The 15,965-nt window shown below is 49.1% G+C and overlaps 2 protein-coding genes across 2 annotated transcripts in view; one reads left to right on the top strand and one right to left on the bottom strand.

Annotated features, from left to right (window-relative positions):
• Positions 1 to 7,941, top strand: part of PIGL (phosphatidylinositol glycan anchor biosynthesis class L) — a 52,898-nt gene extending 44,957 nt beyond the window's left edge. The window contains exons 5-7 of the mRNA XM_064729431.1: positions 1,820 to 1,851; positions 6,150 to 6,283; positions 7,319 to 7,941. Of these exons, the coding sequence (XP_064585501.1) occupies positions 1,820 to 1,851; positions 6,150 to 6,283; positions 7,319 to 7,417 (265 nt within the window). The 3' untranslated portion in view covers positions 7,418 to 7,941. The remainder of the gene's footprint in view (positions 1 to 1,819; positions 1,852 to 6,149; positions 6,284 to 7,318) is intronic.
• A 279-nt stretch (positions 7,942 to 8,220) lies between these two features.
• Positions 8,221 to 11,381, bottom strand: CENPV (centromere protein V). Its single transcript, XM_064729154.1, has 5 exons — positions 11,134 to 11,381; positions 10,110 to 10,208; positions 9,296 to 9,365; positions 8,814 to 8,928; positions 8,221 to 8,486 (listed from the first exon to the last, which is right to left on the bottom strand). Exons 1-5 carry the CDS (start codon positions 11,364 to 11,366, stop codon positions 8,362 to 8,364), a joined length of 642 nt encoding a protein of 213 aa, XP_064585224.1. The 5' UTR covers positions 11,367 to 11,381; the 3' UTR covers positions 8,221 to 8,361.
• Positions 11,382 to 15,965: the final 4,584 nt, after the last annotated feature.

Raw genomic sequence — 15,965 nt, forward strand, 5'->3', positions numbered from 1 at the left:
GAGAATTGAAGCACTTGGATTGGGACAAAAAGGATGAGGAGCGATGCAGTTTCTTCGTGCCTGTTCCTCCAGATGAGTGACAGATCTGCTGGCAGCAGCTTTGAGGAGCTTTCAGTAACCAAACACAGTTTGTGTCTCCCTGAACTTTACACAAGCACAAACTCCTTCATTTACTGCTGAATCACATTTTTCTTCCCTGCTGAAGATGCTCCCTGCTCTTCTGAATCGTTTCCACTTGAGCTGGATCTCTCACTCCTGTTTCCAGTGACAGGATGGTTATTATTGGTTCCCTCCTGGAGTAGCTCAGGGCTTTGAAGGTGCCTCCATGGCAGAGCAGCACACCCAGAACAGACACTGGGCTTTCAGAGTTTGCCAATTTTCACAACCACTCACTGCTTTATCTCTCCAAGCTTATTCTAAAAGTTTCCCACCCTACTAACTGAACCAAGTGCTGAATCATTTCTTTGGGGGCCAGATTCCATTTGTGGGGGAAGAAACCTCTGGCAGAAGAGCAGAGCAGATATTAATGGAGATATTTAAATTTCAAGGCAACATTTTACAGTCTTTGTCAGAGTAAGGCTTGAGTGGTGGGCCAGGAGGTGGCCAAGTCACTGTTCCAAGGCCATTGTTTAGCAGGAAATGGCATTGCTCTGGCTCTGGAGCAGAGGACACCACTGGCAGGAGAATCTGTTTAAATATGTTTTCTGGTTGCTGTTTGAGTTCTGTCATGACCTGCATTTCTGGCTTGACTTCTGCTTTGTATTGCATTGGGTATTCATCACTCCGTGCTTCCTATTTTGTCTAGGCCTGTGTAGCTAATCCTTTTCCTTGAACTTAACCAACAGCCAGAGATAATCCTAGTTTGAAAGTGACTGGAGAAACACAGCAGTTTACATATAATGCATGTTTTATCCTGGCTGATTTACACATGAACTGGCACATTGTCCTTTGTCAGATACACCACTATTAGGTGATAACAATCTCTTTAAATATTACACAGGGTTAAATAACTTTTTTTTTATTATTATTTCCTTTCTCCTTTTGGCAAATGTTCCATTGTTTGGATGTCTTTTTCTCCTGGAAGAGCAGGGCTGGGTGTGGGACAGCCCTGAGTGCCATCTGCTGGAGACCTGCTGCTTCCCAGCCCTGCCGTGGGCCAAATCCAGGATGGCTCCAAAGCCATGAGCAGGGAAAACAAGAGAATTAAGAAAGGAATTGAAATGAACACCCCCTGATGTCCTCACCATCCCAGGGCCATTTGCTTACACTTCCTGATGGAAGTGCCACCACCATTCTCATCTCCCATCCTTGGTCCTCCTGTTCTGTTTTGCTGCAGAGACTTCCCAGGACAAAGTCATGAAGGGATCAAAGTCTTGGTGAGCAAAAAGCCAGAGCTGCTACTCAGATGTCCCAGGGCCAGCCTGGGTTAGAAACAAAGAGCTGGTGCCCAAAGAAGAGCAGCCACTGAGACAATTCCCATGGCCAGCAGAGCCAGAGGTGCTTCCAGGGCTGAACAGCCTTTGGCAGCCTCTTGGGTTTCCCTTGGGAAGTCTGAGAGTGAATTTGATTTATGGAGCTAATTTGTGGTGTGTCCCAGCAGGCAGGATGAGGGAAGGAGTGGCAGAATAGTGTGGGGAATGAGGCTTAGCCCTGCCTGAGGTGCAGCCAGTGTGGGCTCTTGGAGTTTCTCACAAGTTTGGCCGTTGTCACTGGGTGTTCAGTGAAAAGTCGTGGTTTAATGTGCAGGTTTTATTCCTGTTAAATCAGAGGTTGAGTCATTCCACTCAAATGTTGACCCCTTGTATCTCTTCTTTCACAGGTACCTGCATTCAGAGGGGAAGTTACCTGAAGGTAGGAGTCCATCACCGCCCCTCCACCCCACATCCCCACCCTGCAGTCCTTGACATCCCTGCTGTGTCCAGGTTCCAGCTGCCCAACTCACCCCTGCACTGCAGATGAAACCCACAGCTAAACTTTTGTCTTCCTGCAATTTTTACCAGTTCAGGCTTCTCTACAGTCACTTTTCAGTCCCTTGGGGTTGTCCTGTCCTGGTGTGATGCAGTGTCTGGCCTGTGCCTCTTGGGTGAATTTGAGTGCTCTCTCCAGGTCCCTCAGCTTAGTCACAGAGTTTTTGGTCACATCCTGCTTACAAACCTTTTTCCTTTTCTGTGACACAAGCTTCAGAAATGATTGCCCACTTAGCCAAAAATATTTGCATGTAGCAAGTTAAGCCTCCACCAAACTCAGAAAGGAATCTGAAATCTGCAGTGGCACAACAAACTGTAGTGGCTTCTTCCACCTGTGAGCAAGAATCTGAGAAATTCTCTGTACAAGCAGGGAAAGGAAAGAAACAAAGTACAGAAGGAGGTTGCTCCTTTTCTACAGCAGAGTTGCAGCTCTTATATCCAGCAAACAGTGCCTGCCCAGGGACAAATGTGTGGGACCTTTTTGAGCACAGAGCTGTCACTCAGCTGTTTGGACAGAGCATAGGAAGGTGGCTCAGCCAGGCCCACCCAGTCATTCTCCTGCTCCCTCAGCAGCCATCCAGGCTGTGTTCCTTTAATGCTAATTCCCAAATCATTGTAGGATTTGAATGAGTCACAGCAAATCAGTTTTAATTCTCTGCTAGCAGGAAGTTGCAGGCCTAATGAGACAGCATGAGCCAAGATGGCAGAATGCCCTTAAGCTGAGCTCTGACTCCAGTCCCTTCATTCCCCAGTTCATGAAAGAGGAGTGTTAGTGCCAGCTTCATTCCTGGGACCTTTCCTTTGTTCAGCCTTGGGCTGCAGCACAGCTCTGTGTGCAGCACAAAGGACAAGGGGCTGCAGTGGCTGATGTCACTGCTGGCTGTCAGGCTCCATCCACACTGAGCCACTTTCATGTGCTGCTCATGCAGGTTTCACTCTGGTCCTGAATATGGGCTGTGCCTCAAATCCATTCAGGTTTGACACAGACCCACATACAGAGAACATTTCCATTTCTCCAGCAGCATCAAGAGGCTGCTGGAGCTCTGTGCAAGCCTTGCTGCTCTGATTACATCACATCTGACATGACCTACAAACACCAAAGGAACGGGGAGCTCCCATGCTGCTGCTTATGCTAAGCCTTTCCAAATATAGTTCCAGTCTCATTGAAATTCCCAGTATTTATAATTTGATCTGGCAGGCGTGCAGGGCTGTGCACCAGAGGGGCTTAATGAAACAAGGGTGATGTGGGATTGAGGCTGTCTGGATGGAGCTGAAAGGCATGTTCAGGCCATGCAAAAGTGCTGTGCTGCTCTTGGGAAGAGGGAGCTGTTTGTGGGTGAGCCTGTGTAAGCCCATGTGATCAGGGAATCCACAGAAAATCTCCCTGCAAATGCAAAAGCCAGCTAAGCCTTGCCTTGCCTCAGTGATATGCAAATGAGCACCCTAAATATCCTGCTCTGCTTTCTAATGCCTTCAGCCAGCACAAACACAACAGGCTTTTTATAATCTGTAACCGAGTTCTCCAGCCCAGGCACAAGCAGTTGTTTCAAGGAGCCAAGAGAATGCTGGATGTGCTCCCACCCTGCCACTGGCCCTTCCAGCTACACCCAGTGCTCTTCCAGAAGAGCCTGTGCCTCCTTCCATCAGGAGCAGTGCAGGCCTGCAGCACACACAGTGCTCACTCAGGAGCTCATTCTAGGCATCCTTGCTGCCTGAGTGATTTGGAAGTGGAAAGCCAAGCTGAGCAGGCTGCAGGCTTCACTCACTTCTATTCTCAGCCTAATCCATGAGCTATATTGATCCTGCCCTTTCTGCCAACCTGGAGAGGTTGCATTACACTGCTAATCCCATCCTGCCCAGGTCACAGGCACAGCAGGCTCTGCAAAGCTTCACCTGCTGGTGTCACAGGACTCCTCAATGGCAGCACTGCTCTCACCCTGCTTGGCAGGGAGCAGCCTGTCCCTCTGAACCCTTTTCCATCTCTCCCTGGACTGTACATTCCTTCCCTGCTTCATTTCATCTCACATTGCCATGCAGAGCAGGCTTTGCTGTCAGCACATGGAAATCCTGCTTGGATCAGTGTCACAGAGGGCTCTCACAGTGCCCTTCTTTTTGGGGAGCTGGATGCCACCACTTCACCTGATCTGACCGAGGAGGGCCCAGCAGGTCAGAGCCATCCACACTGAAATCACTTGCCATGGTTTTGAGTCCTTATTGCTTATTGAGTCCTTATTGAGCTTTGGGCAATGAAAGGGTGCAATTGCTGCATGAATTAATATTTTTCAGGGGAAAAAATTGAGGAAAGGGAGAGCACATTTGGTTAACAGAGCAGCCCAAGCTTCAGAGAGTGGTGCTAGGCCTCTCTTCCCATCACTGTGAGTAGGAATTGGTGTGGCATTGCCAGAGTCCATTAAAGCCATCCAGGGTAGGAAAGATGTTTGAAAAGCAAACAGGTGCCCCTGAGAATGCTGACAGCAGCACTGTGCTAATTTTTCCTCTGAAGCTACCCCAGCAGCAGCCCAGAGGATCTCTGCAGAGCAAGGGGAAGAACGGTTCCCCCACTCACAGCACATCACAGGTTTCCTTCCACGTTTGCTGTTTGCAAACAAGAAATTCTCCAAGTGGGATTAAAGGAGTGTCAGGGCCCTTCTGTGAGCGACTGCAGCACTTGTGCCTGCAGAGCATCCCGGGGAGAGCAGCTGGGGCCGGTGGCAGCCCTGCCTGTGCCGTCTGTGCCTGTGCCGTGTCCCGGCGGGCTGGGAGCGGGACGGGGGCTCCGCTGGAGCTCAGGAAGTGCCCGGGCCGTGCCGCTCCCAATCCCCGCATTCCCGCACGTCCCAGCGCTGCTCCGTGACCCTGCAGAGCGCTGGGGACACGGCTCTGGGGACAGGAGGGGCTGAGGGCAGCGCTCCAAGGGATGCGGGTCCCGCTCCGGGTCCCTCCCGGCCGGCGGACGCCGCCACCTCCCGGCGGCTCCCGAGCAGCGCCCGCCGCTCCCAGCGCGGATCCTCCGCAGCGGATTGTCCTGAATGCTCAATCCCTGCCCCACGGCAGGAGGAATCACTGCTGTGATGCTCTGTGTCACCTGCTGGGAGCCAGCTCCCCCCGTGTCCCCTCGATGGACAGCCCTCTGCGGTGCTGAAATCAAGAGTTAGCCAGGTAACTTTGGAGAGGCTGTTGAAAAGTTGGAACAACACCCCTGGAGAAAAGAAAAGAAAGAAAGGAATTGAAAGATGCTGGTGATGTGCCAGAGGGGATCCATGAGAGCTTTGTTCTGTCTCTACTGTGTAATTTCACTGTTTCAGGGCTCACTGGAGGAAATCTCATTGCAAATCGAATTGCATCTCTGCCCACCTGTGTAAACTGTGACTTTGGCCTCTTCTGTCAAACTTTAATACAATGTGGGAGGTGTGGAACATAATCACAGCAGCTGCCAAGCCAAGGAAATCCCAAAGCAGCTCCCTTGAGAGCTGCAGGCTCTTAACAGGACCATCAGTAGCTCTGAACTCATCAGTGAAGACAATTTAGCCATGGTAAAAAAAAAAAAGCAATTAACTTTTGAGTTCAGAGGGATCTTTGAAACAGAAAAAAAAAACCCTACAACATCAGCAGAATCTTGAACCATGTTACCTTCATCTGCTTCATCACAAACATCTGAACAATGAATTCAGGAACTCTGTTAAAGTGTTACTGCCTGCCTGAGTTAATATTTTATTCCTGAGGCTTGTAAATACTTCTGTAGCTAAGAACTGGAGTAGAAAGATGGAATTTCATTTTGGTAGCTGAACCAGAAACTACTGTTTTAAAATTCTATTATATGATACAGTGTCAGCATTCAGAGAATCATCTACACCTATTTTTTTGAGCCTAATTATGCAGGAAGAATTTAAAACCACCCAGTTTTTGGGATATTCAAAGCTAGCTTTGCTTTCCACAGGCTATTACAGAACAAGAACCGGTACAAAGGGTCACATACAGAATAACAAGCAATACAAATGGTCATAGATGTGCACTGGGCACAAAAAATCCTGGTGGGAGCATCAGAAGTTGTTCCCCTTTACACAAAAAGGATTCCCAAGGCCAGCAGCACAGGGAAGCTACAAAGAACTGCTGAGCCTGGAGAAAAGGGCACCTTACAAGAATTGCTGCTGGTTTGAAATATTTATCCTTTTCTCTGTGTAGGGTGCCGTGTGCTCGTGCTGGAATCAGTAAATCTCTTCAGGAAATACATTTCCTTCCTGGATGTCCTCATTTCCTGCCTCCTGCCTAGGGATGAACTCTTCATCCTCACAGAGGAGGAGACTGAACAAGCCAAGGTGAGATGAGTGGCACCTGCCTGACCTGTTTGAGTGGCTCATCCTCATTGTGAGCACTTTAGTCACATTCCCAGGGGGTGCCAGTAGTGTCATCCATGGGTTAGAAATGTCACTGAGGAATGTCTGCAGTGATTTTAGAGACATGGAAAAGCCAGGTTACCTCATGTCCTGTGTGACAGGACAGGGCTGAGCAGATTTGCAGCTCAGATAACCACAGGGCACTGAGTTTTGCACTCCCCAGGATGTAGGATGCATTTCAAAGGAAACTGGATCCAACACAGTATTCTGAACATGTGAGTGGCCTGTGAAAGCCTGGCATGACTGCATGCCAGGAACAGCATCCTTGATCACTAAAGATGGAGACAGCCTGTGAACTTGTGGCCCAAAGCTCTTCACAAGTTCCTTTACTGTACATTTTTAAACTATTTTGCTGCATAGGATCTCACACATTTACTCCACAGTTCCCTATATCAGAATCTGATTAGCAGCATGAAAATATTTACCCAGCAAGCAGTGCTGTTAATTCACAAATTACAGACTTTTCCTGCTTCTGAGGATGTTAAAAGATAAGAGTTACTTATGGAAACAGCTTGGATAAAGGTGGTGTTCATTATTCCCATGTATTTTTGTTCCTGAAATCCGACCTTTCCAGGCTGGTGCACTATAAATAGGCTCAGATGCAGCTGGCAGTGTGTGGTCAGAAGGAGCAGAGATGTTCCCAGACACACTTACCAGGTTCCTGCTTCCCAACATGTGAACACTTCCCCAGGCCTGAGCTCACGTGGGGAGGAGGAGTTAGAAGTGACAGAAGTGACACATGAAGTGTCCTTTGGAGCAGGACCCTCTGAGCGTCAGGCAACACAACAGCCTCGGGGCAGGCCCAGAGCTCAGGCAGCCTGCCCTGCCTCTCCCTGCTCACTGAAAACAGGCTGTGCTGTACATGGGCACTGAGCCCCACAGCAGGAGCAGGAAGTGCCCCCACAGCAGCTCTGGAAGGTTCTGTCATGCTCTGTGCCCTGTCTCTCCTCCTCCTAGAGAGCCATGCGGTGCCATCGCAGCCAGCTCCTCGGGTACCGCCAGCTCTACCTGCTCTTCTCACGGTACCTGGTGCTCAACTCCCTGCGCCTGCTCTGACAGGAACCGCCCCAGGATGAGCAAAGGATGAGCAAACCCAGCACTGCCCCAGGCCCAGGACTCGGGAAAGCTCCTGTGTTAGGCATTTAACAGGATGGGGTGCTCCTTGTGTGGCGTTATCCACGCTACAAAACCCAGGCTGGGTGAGCCTCCTTCTGAGCACCTTGTTGCCTGATACACTGAAAACAGGGTTAAAGCCTGGGAACAGGCTGTAGCTACTCTATATTCTCATCATAGAAGCTTAAATAAGATGAGAAATTTGGATTAATTTTAATTGGGAGCCAAGCTCCAGAGGATTCTGCATTGGAGAAGATATGGCACGAACTGTTTCCCCAACTGCAAGGACTGCTTGGCAACTCTCCCTAGGTGCTTTTGTTAGATCCAGCTATTGGGAGTAACTTTTCAAAGCTCATGCTATCTCCACAGATACCACAACCATAACATCTTTGTTATTCAGTCAGAACTTTAAAAATCTAAAGCTATTGAATAAAACACCAGAAATCATGCAATTTTTTCTAATTGCACTGATGTTTGCTGTTGCTTCTTTTATACACATTGTGTTGCGGGCTCCACCTTCACTTTTACCTCCTGAAATATGAGCTTTTCTTCGTGATTCAGAACAGGGCTCAAGGTCAACTCACAAGAGTCTCAGCAGGACACAGAAATGAGGTGCAAGTGATTCTAATGAAGTCTTTTGTATTGTGATTTAAACTTTAACACAGCTAAAGGCAAAGTGCCAAACCAGCAACCCTGGAGTGGTTTACAGAGCAGAGGCAGTCTGAAAACTGAAGGTCACAAAGGAATGAGACAATCAGCATAGAAAGATTTATTTAAGAAACAGAGAACAGGTAACAATAATTAGAGATTGATTTCACCAACCATCACCCAGGAAAGCCCAGACTGCAGTTCCATGGCAGTGCTCCCAAGGCTGCTGGGAGGGTGTGTCAGGGTTTTGACATATCTCTGATGGTCTTATGTTCCCTCACTGCTTTCTCCCACTCCTTGCCATTGATATCCTCTGTGATAATGGTCTGCACAGTGCCATCATCCAGGCAGTGGGGAGCGATTCCTGAAGAAAAACAGAGACACAGAAACCTACTTTTCATAAAATGTGGGAGATGCCTGCTCCACTCCATGGCTGAGGCATCTCAGGGAATTGAAAGTGCTATTGCTGTAAGGCTGAGGAACCTGGATGAGAATCCTGTCACAGGAAGAAGCCCACACATTATAGGTAAGATTGTTTTTTTGGAGAAACTACAGGTTCAGACTGCATTTCCTTTAGGAACAAACTCTTAGGACACATGCTGCTCACTGCTGTCATGTCAGCATCCAGTGGAATCTTTATCCAAGGTTTATTTGGTGGTTAACTCTGGTTAGCACAGAGTTTTGTACCTACCATAACCATCAGGGTTGGAACGAGGAGTATAAAAGCTCTGAACACCACAGGTCTTGCAGAACGTGTGCTGGGCACGGTGTGTGTTGAAGGTGTAAGTTGTCAAGTTGTCAGCACCCTAAGGAAAGGAAAAGCACTGTAAATTTTCCATGGAAATAGATGGATTCATTACTTTGGAAAGATTCAATGTAGAAATGTACAATTTAAAATGCCACCTTCCTGTCTTTATTTGAGATACAGAGCTGTGCATTCCTGCTCCTTTCCTGAACCCCTGTGCTTTGTAAGGACACGTGTCCGTAACAGTCAGGCCTGGCAACTGCAAGAGCTCTAAACTAGATGCACTAACACAACCACCCCAGACAGCTTAAAATGCAGCCATTTCACCCAAATAGCCAAACTTAGGGCAGAAAACTGCTTGTTCTTGGCTCTGTGAGGGTAACAGTGCTCGTGCTCATGGCCATGCTCTTACTGAGTTCTTACTCTACCTTGAGCAGCTTGAAACGCGACGCTGGCACGATGAAGTGTCGGTTCTGTTTCTTTGTGCAAATGCTGCAGCTGTAAAAGGAAAAACAGACCTTTTCTAGAAGTGGGCAGGTTGTAGAGCAGCAGTCTGAGCTCTTGACAACAGAAATCCCACTGACAGCTAGAATGGCTCAGAGGAAAGTGGCAAAAGTGGATTTGTGGTGTCAGTGGTGTTTGTGAAGCACACCCATGAACAGACTGGCCCTCACAGGTACCCCAATAAGATATCCTCACACACAACTCCTGAGGACAAAGTCTAGCCCTGAGAAAGCCACTTAATGGTTCAGAGCATGCTTGGGCAATTCTGCCAACGTTCATTACCTGGCAAACAAGAAAGTAAAGTCCAAAAGTTCACCCATGAACTGGAAGCAAACGAGTTGCAGGCAAAGAGGGGTCACTACTGAAACCAGAGAGTGTTTTAGTTTGAGGCACATGTGGTCAGGGCTGTAATGTCACTTGAGAAGAACAAGTTAAAAAAAGACCACTGTGCTTTGAGCCCCCTGCATGAGAGGAAACAGAAAGCAGATGGCTGAGCACCTGGACTCATTAGATGTCTCCTGACACTTTCTGTGTGAGCCTGGCTGAGACACGAAGTCCTGCCCAAAGCAGCACCTGAAATCACCAACACTGATCTCATAGTGGATCAGGACATAATTAGGGGTAAATCCTGTGGAAACAGCTCAGAGGGTGTTCTGCAGCTGTCTCATCTTTAGCTCTAAGGTTGGAAAAGCAGAGAGCTGACATTTATCTCTGGGAATAGGGAACAAACCAACTCACTTGCAGTTGAACACGTGCAGATCTGCTGAAGCCCAGACCTCGAAGCGGACGGCTCCACAGTGACAGCCTCCAGTGTGCTTCACCAAACCCCTGTATTCACTGCAGAGACACACAACAGAGCTTTTGGGATCCTCCTCTCTTGGTTTCTGACCAAGAGAACAATAAGGCTATACATGACATTCATGTATTCATTATTCAGTTCTGTCTTGAGCTGTTGCAGAACACCAAGAAATATATCCACTCAAATGTATTTAATAACATGTGTCAGAATGAGGTGGAGGATGGGTTTTGTCCTCTGCAGCAATTGCTTTTGGGGTTTAATTAAAATGGTGACAAGGAAAGAACAGCACCACTTTGAGGACTCTGTACAACCCAGCTCCCCACCACACTCCAGTGCTGACCCTAGCGCTGTGTCCACACAAACCCTGCACAGAAACCAGGGCTATCACCTCAAAACAAACTGCTTGGAACTGAGAACTGAATTTCCCCACAATTTTCCCCACAGTTCCTCCAACACCATTAATATTCCTCCATTTAAGAGCTGGGGAAAGCAGAGATTTGTGGGTTCTACATAATATTTGAAATGTCTTTTATTTTGGGTTGTAATTGCAAAGGAACTTTATGACCAAGGAATTTCTGAGCCTGTGCTTCTCCCCCTCCCCGAGCCGCCTCCACAGCAGCTGGGCAGTCACCGTGCAGGTCAATCGCTAAATGCAAAAGAAAAAAACATTTTCCTTCCAGATTTTGCCTCCCACGGACGGCTCTGATGTGCACGGAGCGAGCACAGGAAATGGGTGGAGATTTAGCAGCTGAGCCTGGCGGAGCCCCCAAGGGCATTTTCGATGGGGAGCCGTAAAACACGGGCAGCTTTAGCACAGAAAGCCGCTTTTATTCCGTGGTGCGTGCGCCCCGTCCCCATCCCACCCCGGGGCCCGTTCTGGGCAGCTCTCGGGACCGCGGTGCAGAGAACGCTCCGGTGAGCGGGACTCGGGTGGGAGCGCCGGGCCCCGGCCCCGTTACTCACTACGCGTCCAGCAGCAGCCGCGCCGCCTCCTCGCAGCTCAGCCGGTGCCGCTCCTGGAAGGCGGCCCAGCGCCCGCTCTGCGTCCCCAGATCGATGACGGCGGGCCCGGGGGGCTCCGTCTTGGCCCCGGCCGGGCTTCCCCCCGCATTCCTGTTCCGGGCCCGGCGCGTCCCGCCCGCGGCCACGCTGGCCCGCCGGGAGCGCCGCGTGCCGCCCGCCGCGCCGCGTCCCATGCGCCACCTCCGCCTGCGCCACCGGAGGGCGCCCCCGCGACGCGCACGGCCCGGGGGGCGGAACGGCGGCACCGGGGGGACGGGCGGGCTGAGGGGACACGGGAGGGGGCTGAGGGGACAAAGGAGACGGAACAGGAGGGGCTGAGGGGACACGGGAGGGGGAGAACGGGAGCGACTGAGGGGACCGGAAGGGGAAACAGGACGGGCTGAGGGGACACCAGAGGGGCTGAAGGGATACGGGCGGGGCGAGAACGGGAGGGGCTGAGGGGACACAGGGCGACCGGGAGGGGCTGAGGAGACACGAGGGTGCTGAGGGATTACGGGAGGGACTGAGGGAACACGGCGGAAACGGGAGGAGCCGAGACACGGCGGCACTGGAGGGTACCGGGCGCCACTGGGACACAGCGGCACCGGGAGGGGCTAGGGTACAACGAGGCAGTGAAGAAACCTTTTCCTCATATCCATCCTAAAACTCTCCTGGCACTCATATCCTCTCATCCTTCCTTGTTACAGGGGAAGAGAGCGATCCTGTCAGGGGGCTGTAGAGAGGGAGAAGGTCCCCCTGAGCCCCTTTGCTCCAGGCTGAGCCCCTTTCCCAGCTCCCTCAGCCCCTTCAGCCCCTTCCCAGCTCCGTTCCCTTCTCTGGACACGCTCCATCCCCTCAGTGTCTCTCGTGCTGAGCTCAAAACTGACCCCAGGATTCGAGGTTGGCAGTGCCCAGCACAGGGACAGTCACTGCCCTGGCTCTGCTGCCATTGGAACAGGCTGCCCACGGAAGTGCTCCAGAAACTGCTGGATGTGGCACTCGGGGACAGCGGTGGCCTTGGGGACAGTGGTTCAGTGCTTGGCAGTGCTGGTTAACAGCTACACTTGATGATCTTCAAAGCTTTTCCCAGCCTGAAGGATTTGATGATTTTCTGATTCCAGAGCTGAGGCCAGGCATGCCAGTTATCCACAAGCATGAGCCCGAGGTTTCCCCTCATTCTGAGCATGGTGCCTCACATGTTCATGGATGGAAGGTGCTCAGCAGAGCCGAGGTGCTGCTGGAATTGTGGTGTTTCATTTCTCTGCTATGAACAGCCCGCATTTAGACACAGCATTGCTGTGACAGCACAGGATGTGTTCAGGCCTTCCTGAGGTTTGAAGTCATTGTGGCAGCTTTGCAGAGAAATGGCTTCTAACAGGATTCCCACTTAGCTTTTCACTAATTCTGTTACCAAAGTCATGAAAATAAGAGAGTACATACCTTAAAAAGCAAAAAAAACCCAACCCAACCAAAAAAAACCAAAACCAAAACAATCAAGCAAATAACAGCAGCAACAAAATAGGAAAATGTGAAATCACCCCTTTGGTGGTAAATGTCTTACAAAAGGTTATTCTTGAACACTGAAATCCAGTGCTGTTTCTCAGGTAAAACTATCAATGCTGGGAAAAGCACAAAACTTGGAGATGTCCAAGTCACACTCAGTTGGGGAAAATAATAGTCACTCCAAACACAAACCTTTGTGTCCAGTATTGCAAGACTGGAAACTTCTTTTGTTTGACATATAATCAAGAATTTGTAGTCAACAGAACTTAATGTCTTGTTCTTTCCAAGAAGGGGAAAGATGTAAACAAGTGAGCTGAGTCCTGAGAGGCAAAGGGTCCTGTGGCAGCCAGGAACATGGCAAAGCAGGAGGACAGTAATGAATAAACATTCATCAGCACTGTCTGGAAAAGAGCTTTAAAAACATGTGACTCTGTGTTCAGGCTGCCTCCTGAGATGGCACATGCCAGGATTTGCTGAAGAATCCTGTGGCTCAGCAGCTCTTGATGATAGGAAAGGGCACTGAGTTACAGTTTCCTGTTATCCCTTATGTGAGCCTCTGCTCTGGTTACTCACTAGATACACCCTGTGTGACAAATTCACATGGAGCTGCTGATCTGAGCCCCTCCCAGACCTTTGCTCCAACCAGATTACATGTCAGTCACCTCGTGTTTTGGGAGGAAAAAGTCACTGAGGTGAAACTGGGGAGGCACCGAAACGGAGCCCGTGCTGGCTGCAGCAGGGATTCACCTCCCCTCGGGCATGGCCAGCACAACTCATGGTCTGTCCTGTCCCAAAAACACTGAGCTCAGCACACTGACAGCCAGAGGGAAATTTTGGTAGCTCATTTTAGGGGCTCGTTATGTCAATTCACACAAACGACCCTCTGTAAGACAGGAGCCACCAGCACTTTAAAAAGCAGCTCCAGGAGAAAACTGGAGTGAGTTCTATGTAATATCTGCAAATCTGTCACTCTCCGTGTGTCTCCACAATTAGTTCACTTTATTTTAAATGCAGAAGCTGTTTTGAGAAGCTAAATTCTGTTCCCTTGTGATATCTCAGAATAAAGAAGCAGAGGACAAAAATGGAAGTGCAAAATGCCATAGTAAATAAATTTCTCTTTTTTCATTCGTTCCGTATTTCATCACAAAGGACTCAGAACACAAAACTGAGTCTCACATAAATAATCAATTCCAGAGCTTTACAGTGGAACTTGGGATGATGATAAATGTCACAGATATTCTGAGCTGAAAGCCCTAAATTTCAGTCAATTTCAGTCAAATTTCAGTCAAATGTTGTTTTGTCAGTGTACCTGGGCAGCACCTGGGCAGTGCCCAGAGTTACCAGCTCTCATTTCACTGCTTCCAGAGCTGATGCAATGTTTGCCAGGCTTTAGGAGAGACCAACAGCCTGATGAAAAATCCATTTGCTGTTAAGCTTGAGAGGCAAAATGGAAAAGGAAGAAATATCCAGACAGATGACAGCGTGGATGAGAGGAAAAGTCCAGTAAATTACAGTTGGTTCTGTGTGGGTGTCTTGTGATGCTGAGAGGCCAGCAGGGGCTGACGTGTTCGGTGCTAAAGTACAAAGGGGCTTTTCTGTGCCATCCCAGCTCTGCTTGTATAACAATGACTCAGCTCTGCAGCCCTGGCTCGCAGCCAGCGTTGAAATTCTGCCTGCCAGAGCATTTTTATCCCCAAAGCAGCACTGAAAGCAGCTACATGTTTGTGGGCGAAAGAGAATTAGGAACTGTGGATGTTTTTTTATATCTCATAAGCAGGGAACTAGGAGTTCTGTACAGCTGACAGCACACTTTAAAAAACGGAGGTGGTTCAAAGTACGTGGTTTGTTCAGGGGGGAAAATGGCTGTGCTTGGGTTTTAGTCTCCCTGTGGTGGAGGGGGAAACATTCCAGACGTTTTCCTCACCATCAAAGGACCAAGCTGGATCTGAAAACAAAATGCAGGAGGTGACACCCCCGGCTGCTCAGAACGGCCTTGGCGGTGTTTGTTTTTGTTCACTGTTACAGAGCTTCTGTTGAACATACTAACAATGATTAACAGTGGTTTAGGACTGTTTCTTCTGCATGTTTCTTTGGCCATTTCTTCTTCTGTCTGCCTGTTTCCCAAGGAACCTCTCTGTTGTTTTGCTGGAAAACCTCGCCCCAGAAAGCTGAACGTGCTCAGAGGCAGCAGAGGAGGTGAACAAAGCAGCTCCCTCCCTGCACTGCAGCTTGGATGGGATCCAAACCATCCCCGGGCAGGAGGGAGATGCAGACAAGGAGCTGCAGAACAGACCCAGTTATTAGTTAGAGCTGTTGCTTTCACTGGCACACCACGCCGGCACAAACCTGTGATTTCAGCCCTTTGCAAAATCCCCTTTGGACGTCTCCTGCCAGCAGAGCTGTCACATGTCCCTCTGGGTCACCCAGAGCTGCCCAAGCCTGTTTATGGTGGCAGCACAGATCTGAAAGCTGAATCCCATGTGTCCTACAAAGCTAAAATACCCTTTAGACAGACAGGGGGACAGAGGAGTATCACTAATTTTCATCCTTTTACTGCCAATCTATTTGTTTTTCTTAATATCTATTTTTCTTCTTTCAGCTCCTCAAGTCGGTGGCTTCTTAAAAACTTTGTTTGGTGAATTTATTTTTAGCATAAAGCTATAAAAACAAAACCGAGGGAGTTGTCTTTTTTTGGTAATCTCAGAATATCACAGTCGATCTCACAGTACTTTGAATTCTGACTCAGTGTTTGTGTAACCCTCCAGGCTGGCAGCTTGGGGACAAGCAGTGACATGCCACGGGTCTGTTTGTCTCGTGGCTGGAACCTGAGCCAAGCCTGGACCTTCCTGCACTGCTACAGGGAGACAATATTTATCTCCACAGCTGTAAATATAATTAAACTGCATCATACACCGTGAGAGGCAGGTGTGAGTAATGTTATGAGATAGGAATATGTATATGTATATAAATATTTTTTTTTCCCTGTGGCAAGCAGTCCTATTTTTGTCTGAACAAAGAACAGTAACTGGACTTGCCACACACCCTGTGATGGCCTGGCTGGCTGTCCCAAGCTAAACCTGGTAGCTAAAGATAAACAGATTGCCTCATGTAAAAGTGATACCTCGTTGCTAGGACATTAGCCTACATAAAAACCAGACCCAGCTTGTGTTCCAGAATGTACAGATTCCTTGGAAACATTTCCCTGACCTCAGATTCTTCTCTCCTGAAAGTAGGTTGCTCTGTACCACTGCCCAGTGACCCACTTCTGAAAAGAAATGTCTGTTCCCAAC

Source organism: Zonotrichia leucophrys, chromosome 19 (assembly GCF_028769735.1).
Source record: "Zonotrichia leucophrys gambelii isolate GWCS_2022_RI chromosome 19, RI_Zleu_2.0, whole genome shotgun sequence".
Taxonomy (NCBI): Eukaryota; Metazoa; Chordata; class Aves; order Passeriformes; family Passerellidae; genus Zonotrichia; species Zonotrichia leucophrys.